The sequence below is a fragment of the Notolepis coatsorum genome (genome assembly GCF_963971535.1).
Source record: "Notolepis coatsorum genome assembly, chromosome: 3".
NCBI lineage: Eukaryota > Metazoa > Chordata > Actinopteri > Aulopiformes > Paralepididae > Notolepis > Notolepis coatsorum.
The window spans coordinates 179,415,445-179,433,777 of NC_140167.1; the positions used below are offsets into that span (position 1 = coordinate 179,415,445).

Sequence of the window (18,333 nt, forward strand, 5' to 3'; positions counted from 1 at the left end):
GGGTGGGAGAGAGAGAGAGAAAGAGAGAGAGAAAAAAAGACAGGCCGTTATTGATAAGGCCCCCTCTCTCCCTCCCTCTCTCTTCCTTTCTTTCACTCTCTCCCTCGCGGGGGGGGGGGGGGGGCCTGCCGCGCGGCACACCCCCCCGAACGGGAGAGAGTGAAAGAAAGAAGCCCCCCCCCCATTCGGGAGCACAAGCTGCCACGAGGGAGAGTGAAAGAAAGAAAAAAAGAAAGAGAGAGGGAGGGAGAGAGGGGGCCTTATCAATAACAGCCTGTCTTTTTTCTCTCTCTCTCCCTCTGTCTCTCCCTCCCTCTCTCTCTCTCTCTCTCCCTCCAGAGTGCATGCAGAGGTGGGTTTCACTCTGCCACAGTATGAGGAAGTGGTTTCCACTCGCTGTGTAGTCAGTCTAGGTAGATTGCGGGCGGGCATTAGCTACAACCACAGAGCCAATCACATCACTGTCCGCTACCCAGAGCCTGAGTGACGTCACTCAGGCCTTCAAATCAGGATGGCCTGATTTATGGAGCAGGAAATGATCTGAGCTGAATCAGAGCAATCCGCCAATATGGTATTTAGACACAAAAACACATTGATACTAACTCCTATTACTATAATACAATGCTAGAGACAAGAGCATGTCACCTTTAACAATAATTTGTGATGCCATCACAAACACTGGCATTTAAAGGGTACAAATAAAAAAATGCCTGCACCAGAATGCAGGAAATGAAGTCTTTGTAACAAAAAATTTCCTGGTGGGAGACCCCCCGCTTAAAAAGTGGCCTGACTGGGGCTATATTTCCTGGCCTGAATAATTTCCCCAGTCCGGCCCTGGTTAAAAGGCTCCAATGCTTATTAGTGTGTGTGCGTTTGAACGTTTGCATGTTTCAACCATACATTTCCATTTATAAAAAATAAAAAAAAGGAATTATTTTATTATTTAAAATTTATTTTACCTCCTATAATAGTGGGGGTCGCGGCTCTCTGACACCGTTATTTCAGGGGTCGCGGCCTGAAAACTTTGGGAACCCCTGGACTAAGGCACTGGCACTAGAACTGGAGTTGTTTCCTGTGTGCCAGACTGTGGCTGCCCACTGCTCCTAAATAATTAGGTTGGGTTAAATACAGAGGACAAATTCCTGGTAGGCCTACATGTGCTAAAACTATATTAAATATTATAGCTATGGATCTAATAACGTTGTCGATTGTCAGTGAGTTTCTTCTGGTCAACATGCAAAAAACAGATTTTCATCCGTACATTTGGTTTTATACCGTGGTGAATGAGTATAGTTTGAGTGATTCTGAGTTAGTTAAATCCACTTATCACGTTGCCATTTTTCGCCTGATTATCGAATCATCCTGAAATCAATGCTAGATTATCGTTATTATGTTTCCTCATGCACGCATAAAAGGGGGTTTGGAACGGGGCGCCCATCGGGTGCCGTGATGTGACCAACGGGATACAGCACACACATTCCACACAGACAGCTTCGATCGCGGGAGAAAAAAAGATCGGATCAACACAAGATTGGATATACCGTCCTTACCTTGTATCTGGTGTACTGCAAAAAGAATAATCCAATTATCTGATCGCCATTCCAAATACTGGTCGCTGTAGTCTGTCCCACGTTATCCAGCATTGCACATGGACAGGCGGGCGGATGAACTCGTCGAGGCATCCGTGGTGACTGCTTGTCTTGCCTATTATTAGTATTTAGACCCCGCCCGCACGCTGCAGCTCGGCCGAGAAAACAAACTACATTGTTCCAAATGGAGTGCAATAGCGGCCGCAAGGCGTTAGGCGGCGGCATTGACCGTCTGCGAGCTCAGACACATTCAGAACAGCATGCACAAGGTGCCTTGATGGATTATTAATAGCAATAGCGAATAAAATAAATAACGATCATAACAACGAGTTAACTCGCTCAACGATTGGCGGGCTAACACGAGTTAACTCGTTGTTGGCGCAGAAAGGGTTAAAATGGAAAGTAGAAAATAGCTTGTTATATATACACATGCCTTTTCAGATACTCAAGGAGTCTCATGAGTGTAGTTACAACATTCCCAGTAAGAAAAAGAAAACAACCATTTAAATTAAAGGAGAAATGAACTGAAATGTATTTGTTTGTTAAACAAAACTAGTTTGATCTTTACAAATCAAGACTTGAAAATCATGACAGTCATTGGCTCCTTCACTAAGGCTCAGAAGATCACACTTGATGACTCATTCTGATCGATTAGAAAGTAGTGATGTTAAAAGAACATGCCAACATTTTGGGAAATTAGCTTATCGACTTCTCCAGAGAGACAAGATAGATAGATACCAGTCTGATAGGCACCAGTCTGTGCGTTCAGTAGAAAGCTATCTGGCTGCACGTTAGACTAGCTTAGCACAATGAATGGAAGCGGACATGGCCGGTTAGCCTAGGCATTGTCCAACTAACACCTCTCCCGAAGGCTAACCGGCCATGTCCGCTTCCATTCTTTGTGCTAAGCTAGGCTAACATGCAGCCAGATAGCTTTCTACTGAATGCACAGAGGAAACTCGCATCTATCTTATTGTCTCTCTCTGGAGAAGACGGTAAGCTAATTTCCCCAAATGTTGGCGTGTTCCTTTAAGTGATAGTTAAGAAATTGGCTTGGCTTTGATGGTCTCCCAAGGCACTGAGAAATCTTCAGCGGCTTCAACCAGATGTCTTAAGAGATCTGTATGCACGTGAGCAAGCATAACATGTGAACAAACACAGGGCTAATTGCAAATCATGTTTTCTGCCCTGACAACACCTCTCTAAACCATCTGCCTGGTAATTATGGTGAGAGACAATTACTGAATAAGAGTACAAAGGTCATTTGGGAAAAAATTAAATGCATAGGGCAAGGAAATATTTTGAACACCGGTCAATTTATTTTATTTCAAAGAATATTAGGGTTTGCTGTGTTACAATTTTTTTTTCATGATAACAAGATAAAGAGAGACCTTGATGTTACAAAACATGGGAGTATTATGCAGGTACTGGACATAGGAACCTTGCCTGGAATCATTTTAAATATACAGACTTTTACATATACAGCAGCTTCCAGGGCAGAATTCCTTTTTCCAAAGTTGTTTCCATGTTGCATTTTGAATTCTACAGAAAACAAGGCATCCAGTGGTAAATAAATGTTTACAAAGTTAAGGTGCAATGCCGACATTGACAAAACCAGATATCTTACATCTAATATACAACGCCTTTTGATACGAGGCAAGTAAAAACAATAAAGTGTAGACAGTTCTAGCCAGAATCATATCTTAACCTATCCAGAGACAACAACTAGATTGCGAGAAACGTGGTCCACAATTTCAACCCACAGACTGATGTGAGCCATTTGGTTTGAACTATCCGATCTCTAGCGACTACACAGTATATATACAAAGCAAAATTCCTTGTATGTGTAAATGTACTTTGTGGCATTGACAGGTTTCGCACAAACGTCACAATTTCAGAACATTGAAAACTTTCATTCCATTCGTATTTTCACCGGATATTGAAATTAAAAGCAAAACGAAATGGGAGAAGTAATTATTAAACATTCTTAAAGCACGAAAGTAAAGTGTGTGTAACCCAATGATTTAAATGTTCTACAGAATATAAAATTAATGTCCAGGTTTTGTCATTTACAATTTTGAAAATTAAAAGGTATAGTCGTGCAACATAGATATTTTGCATTTGCATAACAATATATGTAAGAATTATAATTATGTAAAATGATTAGGGGTATCACGATTCTCCAAATCCACAATTTGATGAATAAAATGCATTACAGCACCGACAGCTATGCCATTGTTAGACGACAGTCTTGATTTGTAAAGATCAACAAATCATTGGTTTTATGACCCGACAACTGTCATTTAAAAGTACCCTTCTGCCACCTAGTGGCTCTTCTTATAACTGCAGTGTGCACTCTTCACATCAAACGGGTGCCATTCAAGCTCTTGATAGCAATTTGACTTTTGATTTTAAGGTCACAATTAGATTTTCGCTCATTTTGATCGACCGGTATATATTTTTTAGATTTCGATCCGATTTTCATGACACCCCTAATAAAATTATAGAATCTTGAACCGAGTTTAATCATCCAGGATACACCGAATGGAAATGACATCCCGTAGCCCATAAAGGTAACAAGCAAAAATAATTTAATATTTTTAAACGGATCAGATGAAGTCTATGAAAAAGGATCCTCGGAAAGTGAGACTTGGCTCTAGTTAGAAAATGGAGGCCGTTTCACAATAATAAATCCCTAACGTTAACATGTCTCAAGGAATAGGCTCCTATGTTGCCATAAGCCTTGGAAAGAAAGAAACAAAACTGTCACTTTAATGTGCATATCATATGCACAGGCAAGGACTCACACACATAACACAAACACACACAAATAATTGTTGTCCCATACAAGCACCCGAAGAGTGTGCTATAAAGGCAGTGAGTCTATAAGAAACTAACCTTTGAACCCATGAACATACCCATGAATGAAAATGCTACCGACTAAACATATTTGAAAATATAGCTGTGTGTACTTTGCAGCAGTTGAGACTTGGAACTCGTGACCATAGAGGGATCAGCTAAGGTGGATAGATGCTGGTGAAGAAAATGTTGCTCCTGCCTTCGGAGAGAAAAGAAAAGCTGGCAGGAAGCAGAAATAGTCCTGGCTGGCCACGCCCCCTTCTGGCCACGCCCCTTCCTTCATATAAATCTACTTCCAGACACCCAGCAAGCCATGCGAATTCAGGAGAAATGTTTTGAAACAAAAAGAGGTGCTCGGGAAGAACAACCTATGATGATGAGGGACACACAGCCTCAACACCTCCATCTGGAAATTATACGTTGCCCTAATTCTTTGAAAAGCGGAAGTAGAAGAAATTACAGTATTGTTTTGTTACATGTTGAATGTTACAATGTTCATCCCTTTCGGATATCTGGCCACAGCCGCTCTGGCGTGCGTGTCTTCTCCCACCAGTGGACGATCACGGCACTTGCTTTTGCGGTGACCTCTGACCTTGCTTTTTGCGATGGGAATCGCCACCTTCGTGATCAACCAGGATAGAAGGGGGGAGGACAGGGGGGGGGGGGCAAGCTCCCTCTCATATGTTGCTTTGCTTTGTCTTGGGAGGGATGTGCACACAGACACAGTCCTGACTCCGATGCACAGGAGACCCTGTGCTTTTTATATATATTATATATATATATACTGTACACCTCAAATATTGCAACTGGCTGGGGTGTGTTTGATTCGACTCGTCAGGCACAAAAGGCGACCAAAGGACTGGCCCTACAGTAAAGTACTAATCCCACACACAAGGTAGGCCAAATTGAACACACCGTGAGTGAACTGAAATATTTGAGTTGTGTGCATCCGTCTCAGTGGGCTCCCGGGCGGCTCTCTACAGGAGAGGCTGCTGATAGTACACTGGTTGCTGCTGCTGCTGCTGCTGCTGCTGGGGAGCCGGGTGAGGAGGAGGAGCCCCCATTGGGTAAGCTGGAGGCATGTTGGAGTTCTGATAAGCTGACATGTCCATGGCCACGCCCATCTGGTGTGGGTAAGGGGTTCCGGCAGCTTGGCTCATGTACTGAGGGTTCATGCCACTGCTGTAGAAAAAAACAGAGAAGAAGACTGGCGTGTTACCTTCAGATACAAGTAAGGTAGTCCTTACTTAACACAAGTTGATAATAGTATATGATGTGTGCATATAGTGACTGAATCCTGAATCAATCCCCACCCCATTGACACACCGGCAAGTTGGCAATGCTATAAAGCCACAGTAAAGTGGGCCAATAACTTTATAAAGTAATCTAATACAGTATGTACTAATGCTAGGGATGGGTACCGAATCCGGTACTTTTAAGGGTACCGACCGAAGTCACGTCGGTACTAGCAAGTACCGATTCATGCGAGATCCACCGGTGCAAAATTTCGGTACTGTAAAAAAATTAAGAATAATAATAAAAATAAATATATATATATTGAAGTCCGATGACGTCAATGTTTCGTTACCGTTAAACGAAACCTATGAAGTGTGCCGCACGTTCACGTCAACTTTCACGCGCACAATACATGCTTACCTAGGATTTGACTCGATTCAACAACAAAGCAGTCGGGGCAATGGCAAGCCGAAAACGGTCGCAAGTGTGGTTACACTTTACAAACCTAGATGCAGACAACGCTCGCTGCAATTATATATTATATATATATTAACTAATTGTTTTAAATAAATAATAATGATAATAAATAATTAGAAGTTTGGAATTTTTTTTTACAACTGAGGTATGTAGATTACATTTTTAGAGACTAAAGTACATAAAAAAGGTACCATTGGGTACCGGTATCGATTCGCAGGTACCGGTTCAAATGTGAACGGTACCCAACCCTAACTAATGCAGTACAATCTAATCAGGGGCGTAATTATGGGGGGGACACAGGGGACATGTCCCCTGCATGTTTTCAGAAGGCAGTTATTGTCCCCCGCACTTTTTTACCGTCCAAAACAATGTTACACCCCCCGACCCCCACCCCCGCAACAGCCACCCTCCGCAACTGACCACGCCCCCAAATGTGTCCCCCCACCATTGAAAACAAAATTACGCCCCTTGAATCTAATACAGTACAATCTAATACAGTATGATCTAATACAGTACAATCCAGACAAGCCACCTAATAGAGTACAATCTAGATAAGCATCAAGGCCACGTGGATGGTTTTCTGAGTTGCCAGAGATTCTACTACGACATCCTTGGAGATCTTTTAGGGCTAGCTAAATAAATCTGCAATGATCATCTTCATGAAGCTAAATAAAGCACCAATTGAATTTATCAATAAACGCCTAACCCTGTGGTATGCTATTCATCACCTCCCGCCTTGACTACTGTAATGGAGTCATGTCTGGGGTACCCAGCAACACCCTGGACGCGTGTGTAGCTTATTCCCAGCAGAAGAGTGCGTCGCGTGCTTCCGCGTTTTCTCTGATTGGCCATGACGCCCATGTGACCACGGCAGCGCGAGAGAGCTGCAGCGCGGAAATAGGCTGTCTATTGCCTCGCGCTGCAGCGCGGAAATAGGCTGTCTATTGCCATTCTCTAAGACAAACTCTAACCTTAACCAGCTCCTTAACAGCGCCTAAACTTAACCCTTCTAACCATAACCAACTCCGAAACAATGCCTAACCTTAACCATGCCTAACCTTAACCTTAACCATAACCAACTCCGAAAGAATATTGCCATTCTCTAAGACAAACTCTAACCAGCTCCTTAACAGCGCCTAAACTTAACCCTTCTAACCTTAACAAACTCCGAAACAATGCCTAACCTTAACCTTAAGTTAACATGCCTAAACTTAACCGGCAAAAGAATGCATGTTAAAAAAAAAAAAAAAAAAAAAAAAAAAAAAAATTGAAGGGATTCGAACTTGTCACCAACGGACCGCAGGACCGCAGAGCTGCCAGTTGAGCTAAGCGGCGAATGAAAATCATCGGGGATTACGGCTACATAATGCCGCAAGCTCTGCGGCTGCCGCGCTGCGGCGGGGCGTGTCGCAGCCAATCAGGGAAAACGCGGAAGCACTCGGCAGCACTCTTCCTCTGGGAATAAGCAATAAGCACCCTGGACAGGCTCCAGTATGTGCAGAACTCCAGCTGCCAGGGTTCTCACCCGCACCAAGCCCTGGCAGCACATCACCCTCATCCACCTCCACTGGCTCCTGGTCAAGTCCCATATATCATATAAGATCCTCATCCTTACCTACAAATCCCTCCATACCCTTGTTCCCCAGTACAGTACCTATCTGACCCCCCCCCCCCCCCGGAGGCTGTGATCTGCTCTCCATCCCCCACACCCGCCTATGAACCTTTTGGGACAGAGCCACCAGCCTGGCGGCCCCCACCCTCTGGAACTCTCTCCCGGCTGAGGTCTGCTCTGCCACATCCATGGACTCCTTCAAGACACCCCTGAAAACCCACCTGTTCACAAAGGCCTATGACCTCTAGTCATCTCCCTGTCATTTATTGTTATTATTATGTATTTAGTTTATTCCTTGTGTCCTTGGGTTTTTTTTTTTTTTTTTTTTTTTTTTTTTTTTTTTAGATAAATTTTTTTGCGTTTTATCGCTTTATTGCTACTGGGCAGTCCAGTAGAGAGAGACAGAGGAGGAATGGGAGACAGCGTGGGGGGAAGACATTCGGCAAATAACGACGGGTTCGGGAGTCGAACCCGGGTCGGCCGTGTTGCGACTGAGCGCACTATGTGGTTCGCCACTGGGGCGCCCTGTCCTTGGGTTTCTTGAATAGAATAGAAATACTTTTATTATCCCGAGGGAAATTTGACTTTGAAAGGCGCTATATAAATCCAAGTTATTATTATGATTATCATTACGCTGTGTGAATATGGTCAACGGAGACAGCGTTTCAATACCTCATATAGGGGGACTGTGCAGGTTGGGTGTTGGGTGGGCCTGAGACATTGGGAGGCAGGGAATGGAGCGGTAACGGCTGGTCGCTGGGCAGGCTGTACGTCTGGGGTGGAGGGCCCTGGGACATCCCTGGGGGCAGGTAGGAGCCAGGGGCCTGGCCGGGGTAGCCCTGGAATGGTCAGAGAGAAACGCACATGTATTATCTACAGGCCAGCAAGAACACTGCTGGGGGTGCTCCAGTAGCACACCATGTTACCGCGCTCGCGCGGGACTCCGTGCTGCGTCACGGATCTGGTTGACTCCGAGTTCGATTCCCGGACCCGCCGTCATTTGCCGAATGTCTCCCCCTGCTCTCTCTCCCGTTTCACCCTGCAACTGTCGGTCATGCTTGACCAGGAAAGCGATAAACGCTAAAAAATAAAGTTAAAAAAAAAGAAATAATAATAATAACACTGCTGGACTACTAGAGGCTCCCAGAAACAGTCAAAAGAGGATCGGTGATGTCATGCAGCCTTTATCAACTACGCCCCAAAACTATGGAACAAACTGCCCAAAAACATCAGAGAAGCCAACTCGCTAGACATCTTCAAAAGACAGCTTAAAACCTATTTTTTTGCTCAGGCATTTAAATGAAACATCAGGGACATCCTGACACAAATTGTACTTTACCTGCACTTGTCTTACCCTGCCTACTTGTATACACTTCCTATCAAATTCATGTGTCGGTTCTATGCTAATTTTATCTCACTGCCTCCTATGTAGGGTTGGGCACCGAGAACCGGTTCTAATAGGAACCGGTTCCTAACTTCCGGTTCTGAAAGAAAATAAAAAATCTCCTGCGAAATAAGCTGTGACCTGTTTTGACCTGCACCTCAAAGAATCGGAATCGAGAATCGTTTAGAACAGGAATCGAAATGGAGAATCGGAACCGGAATCGTTCAAATCCAAACGATGCCCAACCCTACTCCTATGCACTGTAATTTTAAGAGCGCTGCTCTGTTGTAATTTTAATAACTGCTCGGTTATATTTTTATTTAACTATTTTATCACACTTTTTACTGATGCACTGCTCTGTTGTATGTTAAATACCCTGTTGTATGTCCGTTCTATTTTATTATTTTTAGCCTATTTTTAACCCTTTATCTGCCAGGGATTATTCTGATCATATACCCCTATCTGCCACTGTTGAAAGTCTATGGAGATGTTCCCCTTCTTTGCAGGGCTATAACTTTTTAAATTGTATTGCTAAATTGACATTACTATGGCCCATTCAACGTCAAGTATCTATCGTTTAGGATGTAGCAACGTTCTACTTTTTCCATTCACATATTCATACTAAATATGGTCTAAAGTATAAATATGTTTTTATCGTTTTCTGCAGAATTCTGCAGAACGTGATTTATAGCCCTAAATGCATTATATTGATGATCAAATACAGTTTGATAGCGATCGGCACCAGATAAAAAATTTCAAATGTACGTGCTTCTAGAAGTTACTACTCATCTGATGTTGACCGGATGGGGGTGGGGGGGGGGGGGGGGGGGGTCGTTTATAATACCGTAGCCAACGTTAGATGATTCATGTAGTGTGGGTGATATGATCATCAGAGCAGTTTGTATCGAACACGGTAATAATAAACGCTGAAACTTACCCCAGTCTCCTCGGGCCGTTGGGCGATCAGCTTGGAGTAGACAGTTTTCTATTATGGGATGTTGATCTAGATGAACCATTTCCAGGTTGTATAATACTATATACGTCCAAATAACGTTGTTTATTGAGTTAGGGCAAGCGATTGATTATCCAGTGTGTCGAGATGGAGCCCCGGGAGCTATAGCGAGTGGCCGGACCGAATTTGGATGAGCACCAGTTTCCGTTTCCGGTTTGCTGTTTGGGCGATCCGCCGATCCGCCACCAGATGGCGCTCTTGAACCGTTGGAGAGTTGAGAGGAGATCAACAGGAGATCTCAAGTCTCCGCGGGTGAAATATGATTGCAATCACAGATTTTTGAAATATTGATCTCAATGACGTGTTACGGCGTCATTGGCAGATTACGCATGGCGGAGAATGACGTGTTAACTCGTCCTTGGTGATTAAAGGGTTAAACTGAATCAAACCGCACTTTTTTCTCTTTTTTTTTACTCTGTCTATTCTATTTTTATTATTTGTATTACTGAATGAATGAATGAATGAATGAATGCTAGATCCTAATGTGAAACACTGATTTACCTTACCTTGCTACCTCTCTATCTTTTTTATGCTAGCTTATGCCTGTATTTTTCACTGTTGTGAAGCATTTTGAAGTTTGAACTGCAACTTCTGTATGAAAAGTGCTAAACAAATAAAGTTATTATTATCTAATAAGGGACGACCAGACATCCGACGCCTAGAGAGAAGGAACACAGCAACTAAAACAAAGACGGGTATTGCATGGCAGTGACTCTACCAGAGTTAGTGGTTTGACTCCCACTAGATGCACCCATATTAAAAAAAAGTATGCTATTATAGTGCTGTTAGGTGCTTTGGACAAAAGCACCCACCAAGCGTAATTTAGACCGTAGTCCGTACAAAAAGTATTAATGCTGTCGTAACAGGATTTCTATAAGCCAAATAAACAAGCCACATCAGCACAGGTGCAAGAACAAAAAAAGTGTGTTTGATTCGACAACAGGACAGAACTTTGTGGCAGTGGTACAGAGGACAGATAAAATGGAGCAGCTCCGGTGGGGGCTGACCACCTAGCCAGGGCTGTTTGTCCCCAAGTCTCTGGGGAACGACGGTGACATCGATCATGCGAAGAGAACAGCAGCATGGACAAAAAAGCTGTTAGAAAGTCTTCCGCTGACTGCACAGAGAGAGAAGGGCACAAGGGCCAAGGGGGACCTAACAGAACGTCATCAAGGCATGGATTTCGCGTGGTATATGAGCTCCCCCCACCCGACATGGCAGGTAGTCTAAACACTTTCCTCCTCCATGTGTCCTCTACCGTTCCAATGAATAGATAGAGGGTCATGTAACAAAAAGATTAAAATCAATAAAAAGAGCCTACATATCAATAGACGGGTCCATGGATCAATATTATGGACATGGGGTGTTGCTGTGCTGGGTGGTAGTAGGATTAACCTGCCCCCCCTGGGAGGGAGCTTGTGTATCTATTATGGACAGCTGGTTTAGACCTTGTGTTGTGATTGCTCAAATCTCCTGATAATGCAATTGGAACCTAGCAATTCTGCATCACTTAGCAACGCTGCAATTTTTTTCTATACAATGCCAGCAAAACAGCTAAATTAAGTTTGTTATTAATAAGATTGTTGTATAATAGCAACAATACACTCAGTCATTGGCACTGCTGTGCTCATATTTGGCACTGTCTTCAGCATAGCATTCACTCTCTTGTATCATTGCTGAAGGCTGCTATAAGGATGAAAACCACATTACTCCTTATTTGGTATTTTTCTTTCGAAATCGGCAGGAAAATCTGGGTGGAAAACTAATTAATAACGCCCTCCACTCCCTGAACAACAACCATTTAAGTGCCCTTGAGCAAGGCACCCTTAACCCTCAAGTGCTCTAGTGGAGGTGTTCAGCGACTGTGGTTGTACTGGGCAGTTCCCAGGTGTGAATGTGTGGAACTATAATATAATGATATTATTTGTGAAAGTGGAGCACAGAGTTGCTGAATAAGAGTACAAGTGCTCCGACACACAGAACACATACAATCCAAAAACCTATTGTACTTAAAAAAAATGCATGGTTGTGCTGAATACTGGGAAAGGCCATTTATTAGATAGTACCCCATTAAATTTTAAAAGGTTGTACTCCGTTTTCTTTTTTTGTCTTTATAATTTGTTATTTCTGTATTATTATTGTTTCTGTTATTTCCCTGTGAAGTTCTGTGTATTGTTATTGTGGTTATTGTGTTGTCTTGTTTTCATGTAAATAATAATAAATTTGATCAAAAAAGAAATGCATGGTTGTCAAACAAAAAATAAGGCTTTATTTATATATATATATATATATATATATATATATATATATATATATATACATACACGTGTGCAAACCGAATATGACTGATATTTTGAGCTCCTAGCCTTGACATTTAGCCGTTGTCCTATTTTAATACTAGCGCTTGTTTCCCTGTTTTTTTTTGTTGTTGTTCTTCTTAGCTCTATTCTATTTAAATCTTTCAAATATATATATATATTTTTTTTTAAACTTACATTTTTATTAACATTTATAGACATACAACACTTGTCTTAGACAATACCTACAATAACATAACACTATACAGACATGGGCCCCTTGAATTACTGTAATACGGCTGCGTTCAGCCACCCAGACCCCCATAAGAGGGACCCCCCCCCTCCCACCATCCATGATTTTGATTTGATTTATTCCAAGTGTCATCTAATACAGTCTTATAAAAGTATTTATTCCTGAAAAAGACAACTTTCCAAAAGATACAAGCTTGTCACTTGTACCACAGACTGGAGTGTGTTATGATACAGTGTTGGTGGGTCTGTCTGACCTGCATGGGCATGGCTGCGGCAGGCGGGGCGTAGTGGGCCTGGGGCTGCATCTTGGAGTAGGTGGAGTAGAAAGGAGCCTCGTTCATCAGCTTGTTATATAGCTCCAACGCCTCCAGCAGATTCACATTCAACTCGGACATCTCAGAGTGTTGCCTGGGGGGGGGGGTGAGAGAGAGAGAGAGAGAGAGAGTGAGAGTGAGAGGGAGAGAGAAAGAGAGACTTTTGGGTGATGGTTCGTTCATCTATATTCTCAATTTGATTACAGCTTCACATGCAAAACGTATAGCTTTACAGTATATACAAAATATTATGTATAATCTTTGCTCCTATGAAATATTTACCTGTCGATCTCTTGTAGTTGTTCGTCAATCATCGGATTCATCTGTTCACATGCACCTGATAGATCAGACAGCGAGAGATGAGGTTAGAGAGAAACTAGGGATGCCCCGATCGATCGGCCACCGATAAATATGCGATCGGTGATCGGTGATGTTTTATTTTCACCGATCGTCAAACCCGATCTCAGTCGCTGTCGCTGAGTTCTGTCTCAGACACCGGTGGTGCGGCGTCTGCTCTCGAGTCCAGCCCCTCCCGCACGCATGTAAACACGGGTCTAGTCTAGAGAGACACGGGAGGACGGCGTGACTGTCGGCGTCTCCCTGAGCTAACGTTAGCTTAGCTACCGTTACAAAATGACCCAGTCAACTATTCACTTTTAGTTTAATACATGATGAGGCATTGTCTAACCGAACGGTATCTAGCCGGCCAGCTACCGATAGCTCCTGACATCAACAAACGCTCTAGCAAGTATAGTAGGTAGGTATGATACCTGTTAGCTGTTAGCTCACGTTAGCGCAAGTTAGTTCACTGTTAAAAACGAAATGTCCCATTTAACTAAATAATTCACTGAGGCGTTGTATTAACGTTATATATCCGGCTAGCAGTAGCTACAGATAGCTCCTGATATCAATGTCTTATAACACTGATTCGATGCGTATTCGAGCTGAGGGCTTGCTGAGCACAGTTAAGTAACATTATACCAATAGGGTCCAGGTGCAGCATGCGTATTCGAGCTGAGGGCTTGCTGAGCACAGTTAAGTAACATTATACCAATAGGGTCCAGGTGCAGCGCCGGAGAATCCTGGCCGTAGCTCGAGGCTACTCGAGTATAGGTCCAGCTGCAGCTCCGGAGAATCCTGGCTGTAGCTGGAGGCTACTAGAGTACACACAGACAGTGGAGCTTGTTGCGTGGTGGCGATGTCTCGCAGATAATACAAGTACAAGTCTAATTTTATAATATATTTTTTTTTTTATAAAAAAAAAAATTATAAAATAAATTTTAATTTCTTTTAATCAAAAACGATCGGTATCGGATCGGTATCGGCCGATATGGCTCACGACGATCGGTGATCGGTGGCAAAAAACGTGATCGGGGCATTCCTAAGAGAAACCAACAGGAAATGCAACGGTAGCACTTTATAATAACACCCTGTTATAATACATTTATAAGGTATTTGTAGATAATTAACTAATCATGAACAAACCATTTATATACATTCATAAATGATTATTAAATCATTTATAACTATATTTGTATACCATTTACAAAGTATTTATAACGCATTAGTGGATAATGAACTAACCATGAACAAACCATTTATATACATTCATAAATGATTATTAAATCATTTATAACTATATTTGTATAACATTTACAGATTAGTTCTACATTATTTATAACTCATTATCAACATTGTTTGTACTTGATTTGTTCATCATTAAATAATGTTGTTTAATGTGTAGTAACACATTTGTAGATGCTTTGAAAAATAGATATGAAAAAACGACTATAGTGTATCTCCATTTATTTTTCATGTTCAACAAATGATTTGTTAAGACATTCATAAAACATCTATAAATCATTTGCAGATGCTATCGTGGGGGCCAATCTAAAGTGAAGCCTATTCATCATTAACAAGTGTCTAATACAGTTAATTATTTGTTTACTTTTTCATCACGTTACAAATGTTGTAGGCAGCTTTCGGATACACCCTTCTTTGTGACATCAAACAGTGACAGAATTAGGACTAAAGATAAATGCAATTTTATTAACATATAAAATACATGTGCATGACATATAGTGTAACATCGGGGGGCACTAGGACCCAGGAGTACCCTGGCCAGGTAGAGTATCTAGAGAGGAAGTCTCACGCAAGCGAGACTTGACGTCACGTGTGTTGCACTGTTGCCGTCTGTTTGAATGGAAGCACAAGTTATCCGTGCTGCGTCTATACTTTCGCTTTTAATAAGGTATGAGCAGGTTAAACACCTTTTTTTGTTGGTAAATCTATTCCATCATTTCCGACCTACAAACAACTCTTATGTTGTGTAGACGTTCGTGTAGATGTGGTGGCCGCTAACATTACATTTGTTCCTAATGTGTGCTCAGTGTGCTCAGTGATGATGACACGACACAAATAATTATTACTCTTGTGTGTCGTGTCGAACAAATGTAACGTTAGCGGCCACCACATCTACACGAACGTCTACACAACATAAGAGTTGTTTGTAGGTCGGAAATTATGGAATAGATTTACCAACAAAAAAAGGTGTTTAACCTGCTCATACCTTATTAAAAGCGAAAGTATAGACGCAGCACGGATACCTTGTGCTTCCATTCAAACAGACGGCAACACACGTGACGTCAAGTCTCGCTCGCGTGAGACTTCCTCTCTAGATACTCTACCTGGCCAGGGTACTCCTGGGTCCTAGTGCCCCCCGATGTTACATTATATGTCATGCACATGTATTTTATATGTTAATAAAATTGCATTTATCTTTAGTCCTAATTCTGTCACTTGTTTGATGTCACAAAGAAGGGTGTATCCGAAAGCTGCCTACAACATTTGTAACATGTGATGAAAAAGTAAACAAATAATTAACTGTATTAGACACTTGTTAATGATGAATAGGCTTCACTTTAGATTGGCCCCCACGACGATAGCATCTGCAAATGATTTATAAATGTTTTATGAATGTCTTAACAAATCATTTGTTGAACATGAAAAATAAATGGAGATAAACTATAGTCGTTTTTTCATATCCATTTTTCAAAGCATGTACAAATGTGTTACTACACATTAAACAACATTATTTAATGATGAACAAATCAAGTACAAACAATGTTGATAATGAGTTATAAATAATGTAGAACTAATCTGTAAATGTTATACAAATAGTTATAAATTATTTAATAATCATTTATGAATGTATATAATTGGTTTGTTCATGATTAGTTCATTATCCACTAATGCGTTATAAATACTTTGTAAATGGTATACAAATATAGTTATAAATGATTTAATAATCATTTATGAATGTATATAATTGGTTTGTTCATGATTAGTTCATTATCTACAAATACCTTATAAATGTATTATAACCAGTGTTGTGCTAGTTACTGAAAAATAGTAACTCAGTTACTTTACTAGTTACTTCATTTCAAAGTAACTTCGTTACTGTACTAGTTACTTACACCCAAAAGTAATGAGTTACTGTGAAAAGTAACTATTTAGTTATTTAAAAAAAAAATAAAAAAAAATAAATTGCTCAAGTCCCATGCCCCATATACTCAAAATCGGTTGATCAACTTGACAGTTTCCATTCACATCACCGAACTCTGCTAAGCAATGTGGTCTAGAGCGTTTCATTATATATTCCCTCCCCGCTGTATGTATATTTCTCTCCCACCCACCCACCCCCTCCTAATGTACAGTCCCCTCCCCATCATATGTATATACTCTGTCAGGATCTAGGGGTAACAGTACTGTATATTTGAATACCGCTTATGTCACAAATGTATCAGTACTAAATACCTATATGTCCCTATGCCATAAATGTCATGTATGTTGTGTATGTCATAAATGTCTATATGAATTGAAAATGGGGGACCCTGATGGAAACAAGACAAACGTCTTTCTCAGGTCTGCATCCCCTTAACAATTGTATGTATTGAGCCGTACTGTATTGTACCCATTCTGCAATCTGTTAAATAAAGTTTTCATTCATTCATTCATTCATTCATCCATTCATTAATTCATTCATAACCATCTTGCAGCGTTGTTATCAAAGCATTGCAACGTTAGAATAGTTAGGATATCAATTGTGCATGAAAGGACTATATTTATATTGTTTGATTAGTATTATGAGATTCCCTGGCAGATTTCGTACAGTAAAAATCCGTTGATCTTGAGTTTCAGTGAACACATTGCACTCACCGTCACCAGTCTGCGGTGGTCGAGATGTAACGTTAGTCCAGTTGACTCCAGCAGCCCTTCAAACATGTTCTTTATCTCGTTTCCATGTTGTATATTAATTATCTCTCCAAGTAGTTGCTAAATGGTTTGTTAGTTCGTTATTATTACTGCGTTCTTATTATGTAGATTCATAGCGAGCGTCCTCTTGTTGTTTACTGTAGAGAGCGCCTATTTCTTTCAGAACGTCAGTGGCCAATCAGAAGTGCGAAACCAGAATGAGGCTACGGAAAGAAATAATAATAATAATAATACTTCGTTTTATATAGCGCCTTTCAGTCTACAGTAAACAAAACAAACGCAGGCGAAATAAGGACGCTCGCTATGAATCTACATAAAAAGAACGCAGTAACGAACTAACAAACCATTCAGTAACGTAAGTAGCGTTACTGAATTTCAAAAGTAATGCGTTAGAGTACTAGTTGCGGCAAAAAGTAACTTCGTTTCTGTAACGCGTTACTTTGTAACGCGTTAGTCCCAACACTGATTATAACAGGGTGTTATTATAAAGTGCTACCAATGCGAAAGTACAACTTAGAGGCAGTAGATAAAGCTTATACCCTCCAACTGGACCAGCTCTGAGCAGTCAAGAGCTGCATCTGCGGGGTCTGTGTTCTGCAGCAGGGCTAGGGTTTTGTCCATCTTTTCCTGCAGGCGCAGAGAGAGAGAGAGAGAGAGAGAGAGAGAGAGAGAGCGAGAGAGCGAGAGAGCGAGAGAGCGAGAGGTGTGTGTAGGTGGGGGAGGGCAGGGGGGTGAGGGGGCACATAGAGAGATTAACAAAAACAACAGAGGCGAAGAAGCAAGAACAACAAAGGAAAGGAGAAGACTTTATTTTACAGGCTACAATGCACCACTTAGAGCTAGATTTAATACCAATTTACCAACGACTTGAATACAAAAACATTTCATATATTTAATATTATTTCATCTCCCGACAGCCGGGCTGCCCCGCCCCAGAAATGTAATACCTGTGCAAATTAAATATATGGCCTTAAATTGAGAATTATGAATTTAAGACATAATACCCTACAGATACCCTGGTCATAT

General features: G+C 41.5%; 1 protein-coding gene across 2 annotated transcripts in view; it reads right to left on the bottom strand.

The window, feature by feature from the left end:
- Window positions 1-4,163: 4,163 nt before the first annotated feature.
- The window catches only part of stam2 (signal transducing adaptor molecule (SH3 domain and ITAM motif) 2), a 58,024-nt gene continuing 43,854 nt past the window's right edge, over window positions 4,164-18,333 (bottom strand). For both annotated transcript variants that reach the window (XM_084309512.1, XM_084309511.1), the window contains exons 10-14: window positions 17,847-17,934; window positions 13,315-13,369; window positions 12,973-13,126; window positions 8,446-8,612; window positions 4,164-5,630 (exon numbers count right to left, since the gene is read on the bottom strand). In XM_084309512.1, the coding sequence (XP_084165638.1) occupies window positions 5,426-5,630; window positions 8,446-8,612; window positions 12,973-13,126; window positions 13,315-13,369; window positions 17,847-17,934 (669 nt within the window). In that variant the 3' untranslated portion in view covers window positions 4,164-5,425. The remainder of the gene's footprint in view (window positions 5,631-8,445; window positions 8,613-12,972; window positions 13,127-13,314; window positions 13,370-17,846; window positions 17,935-18,333) is intronic.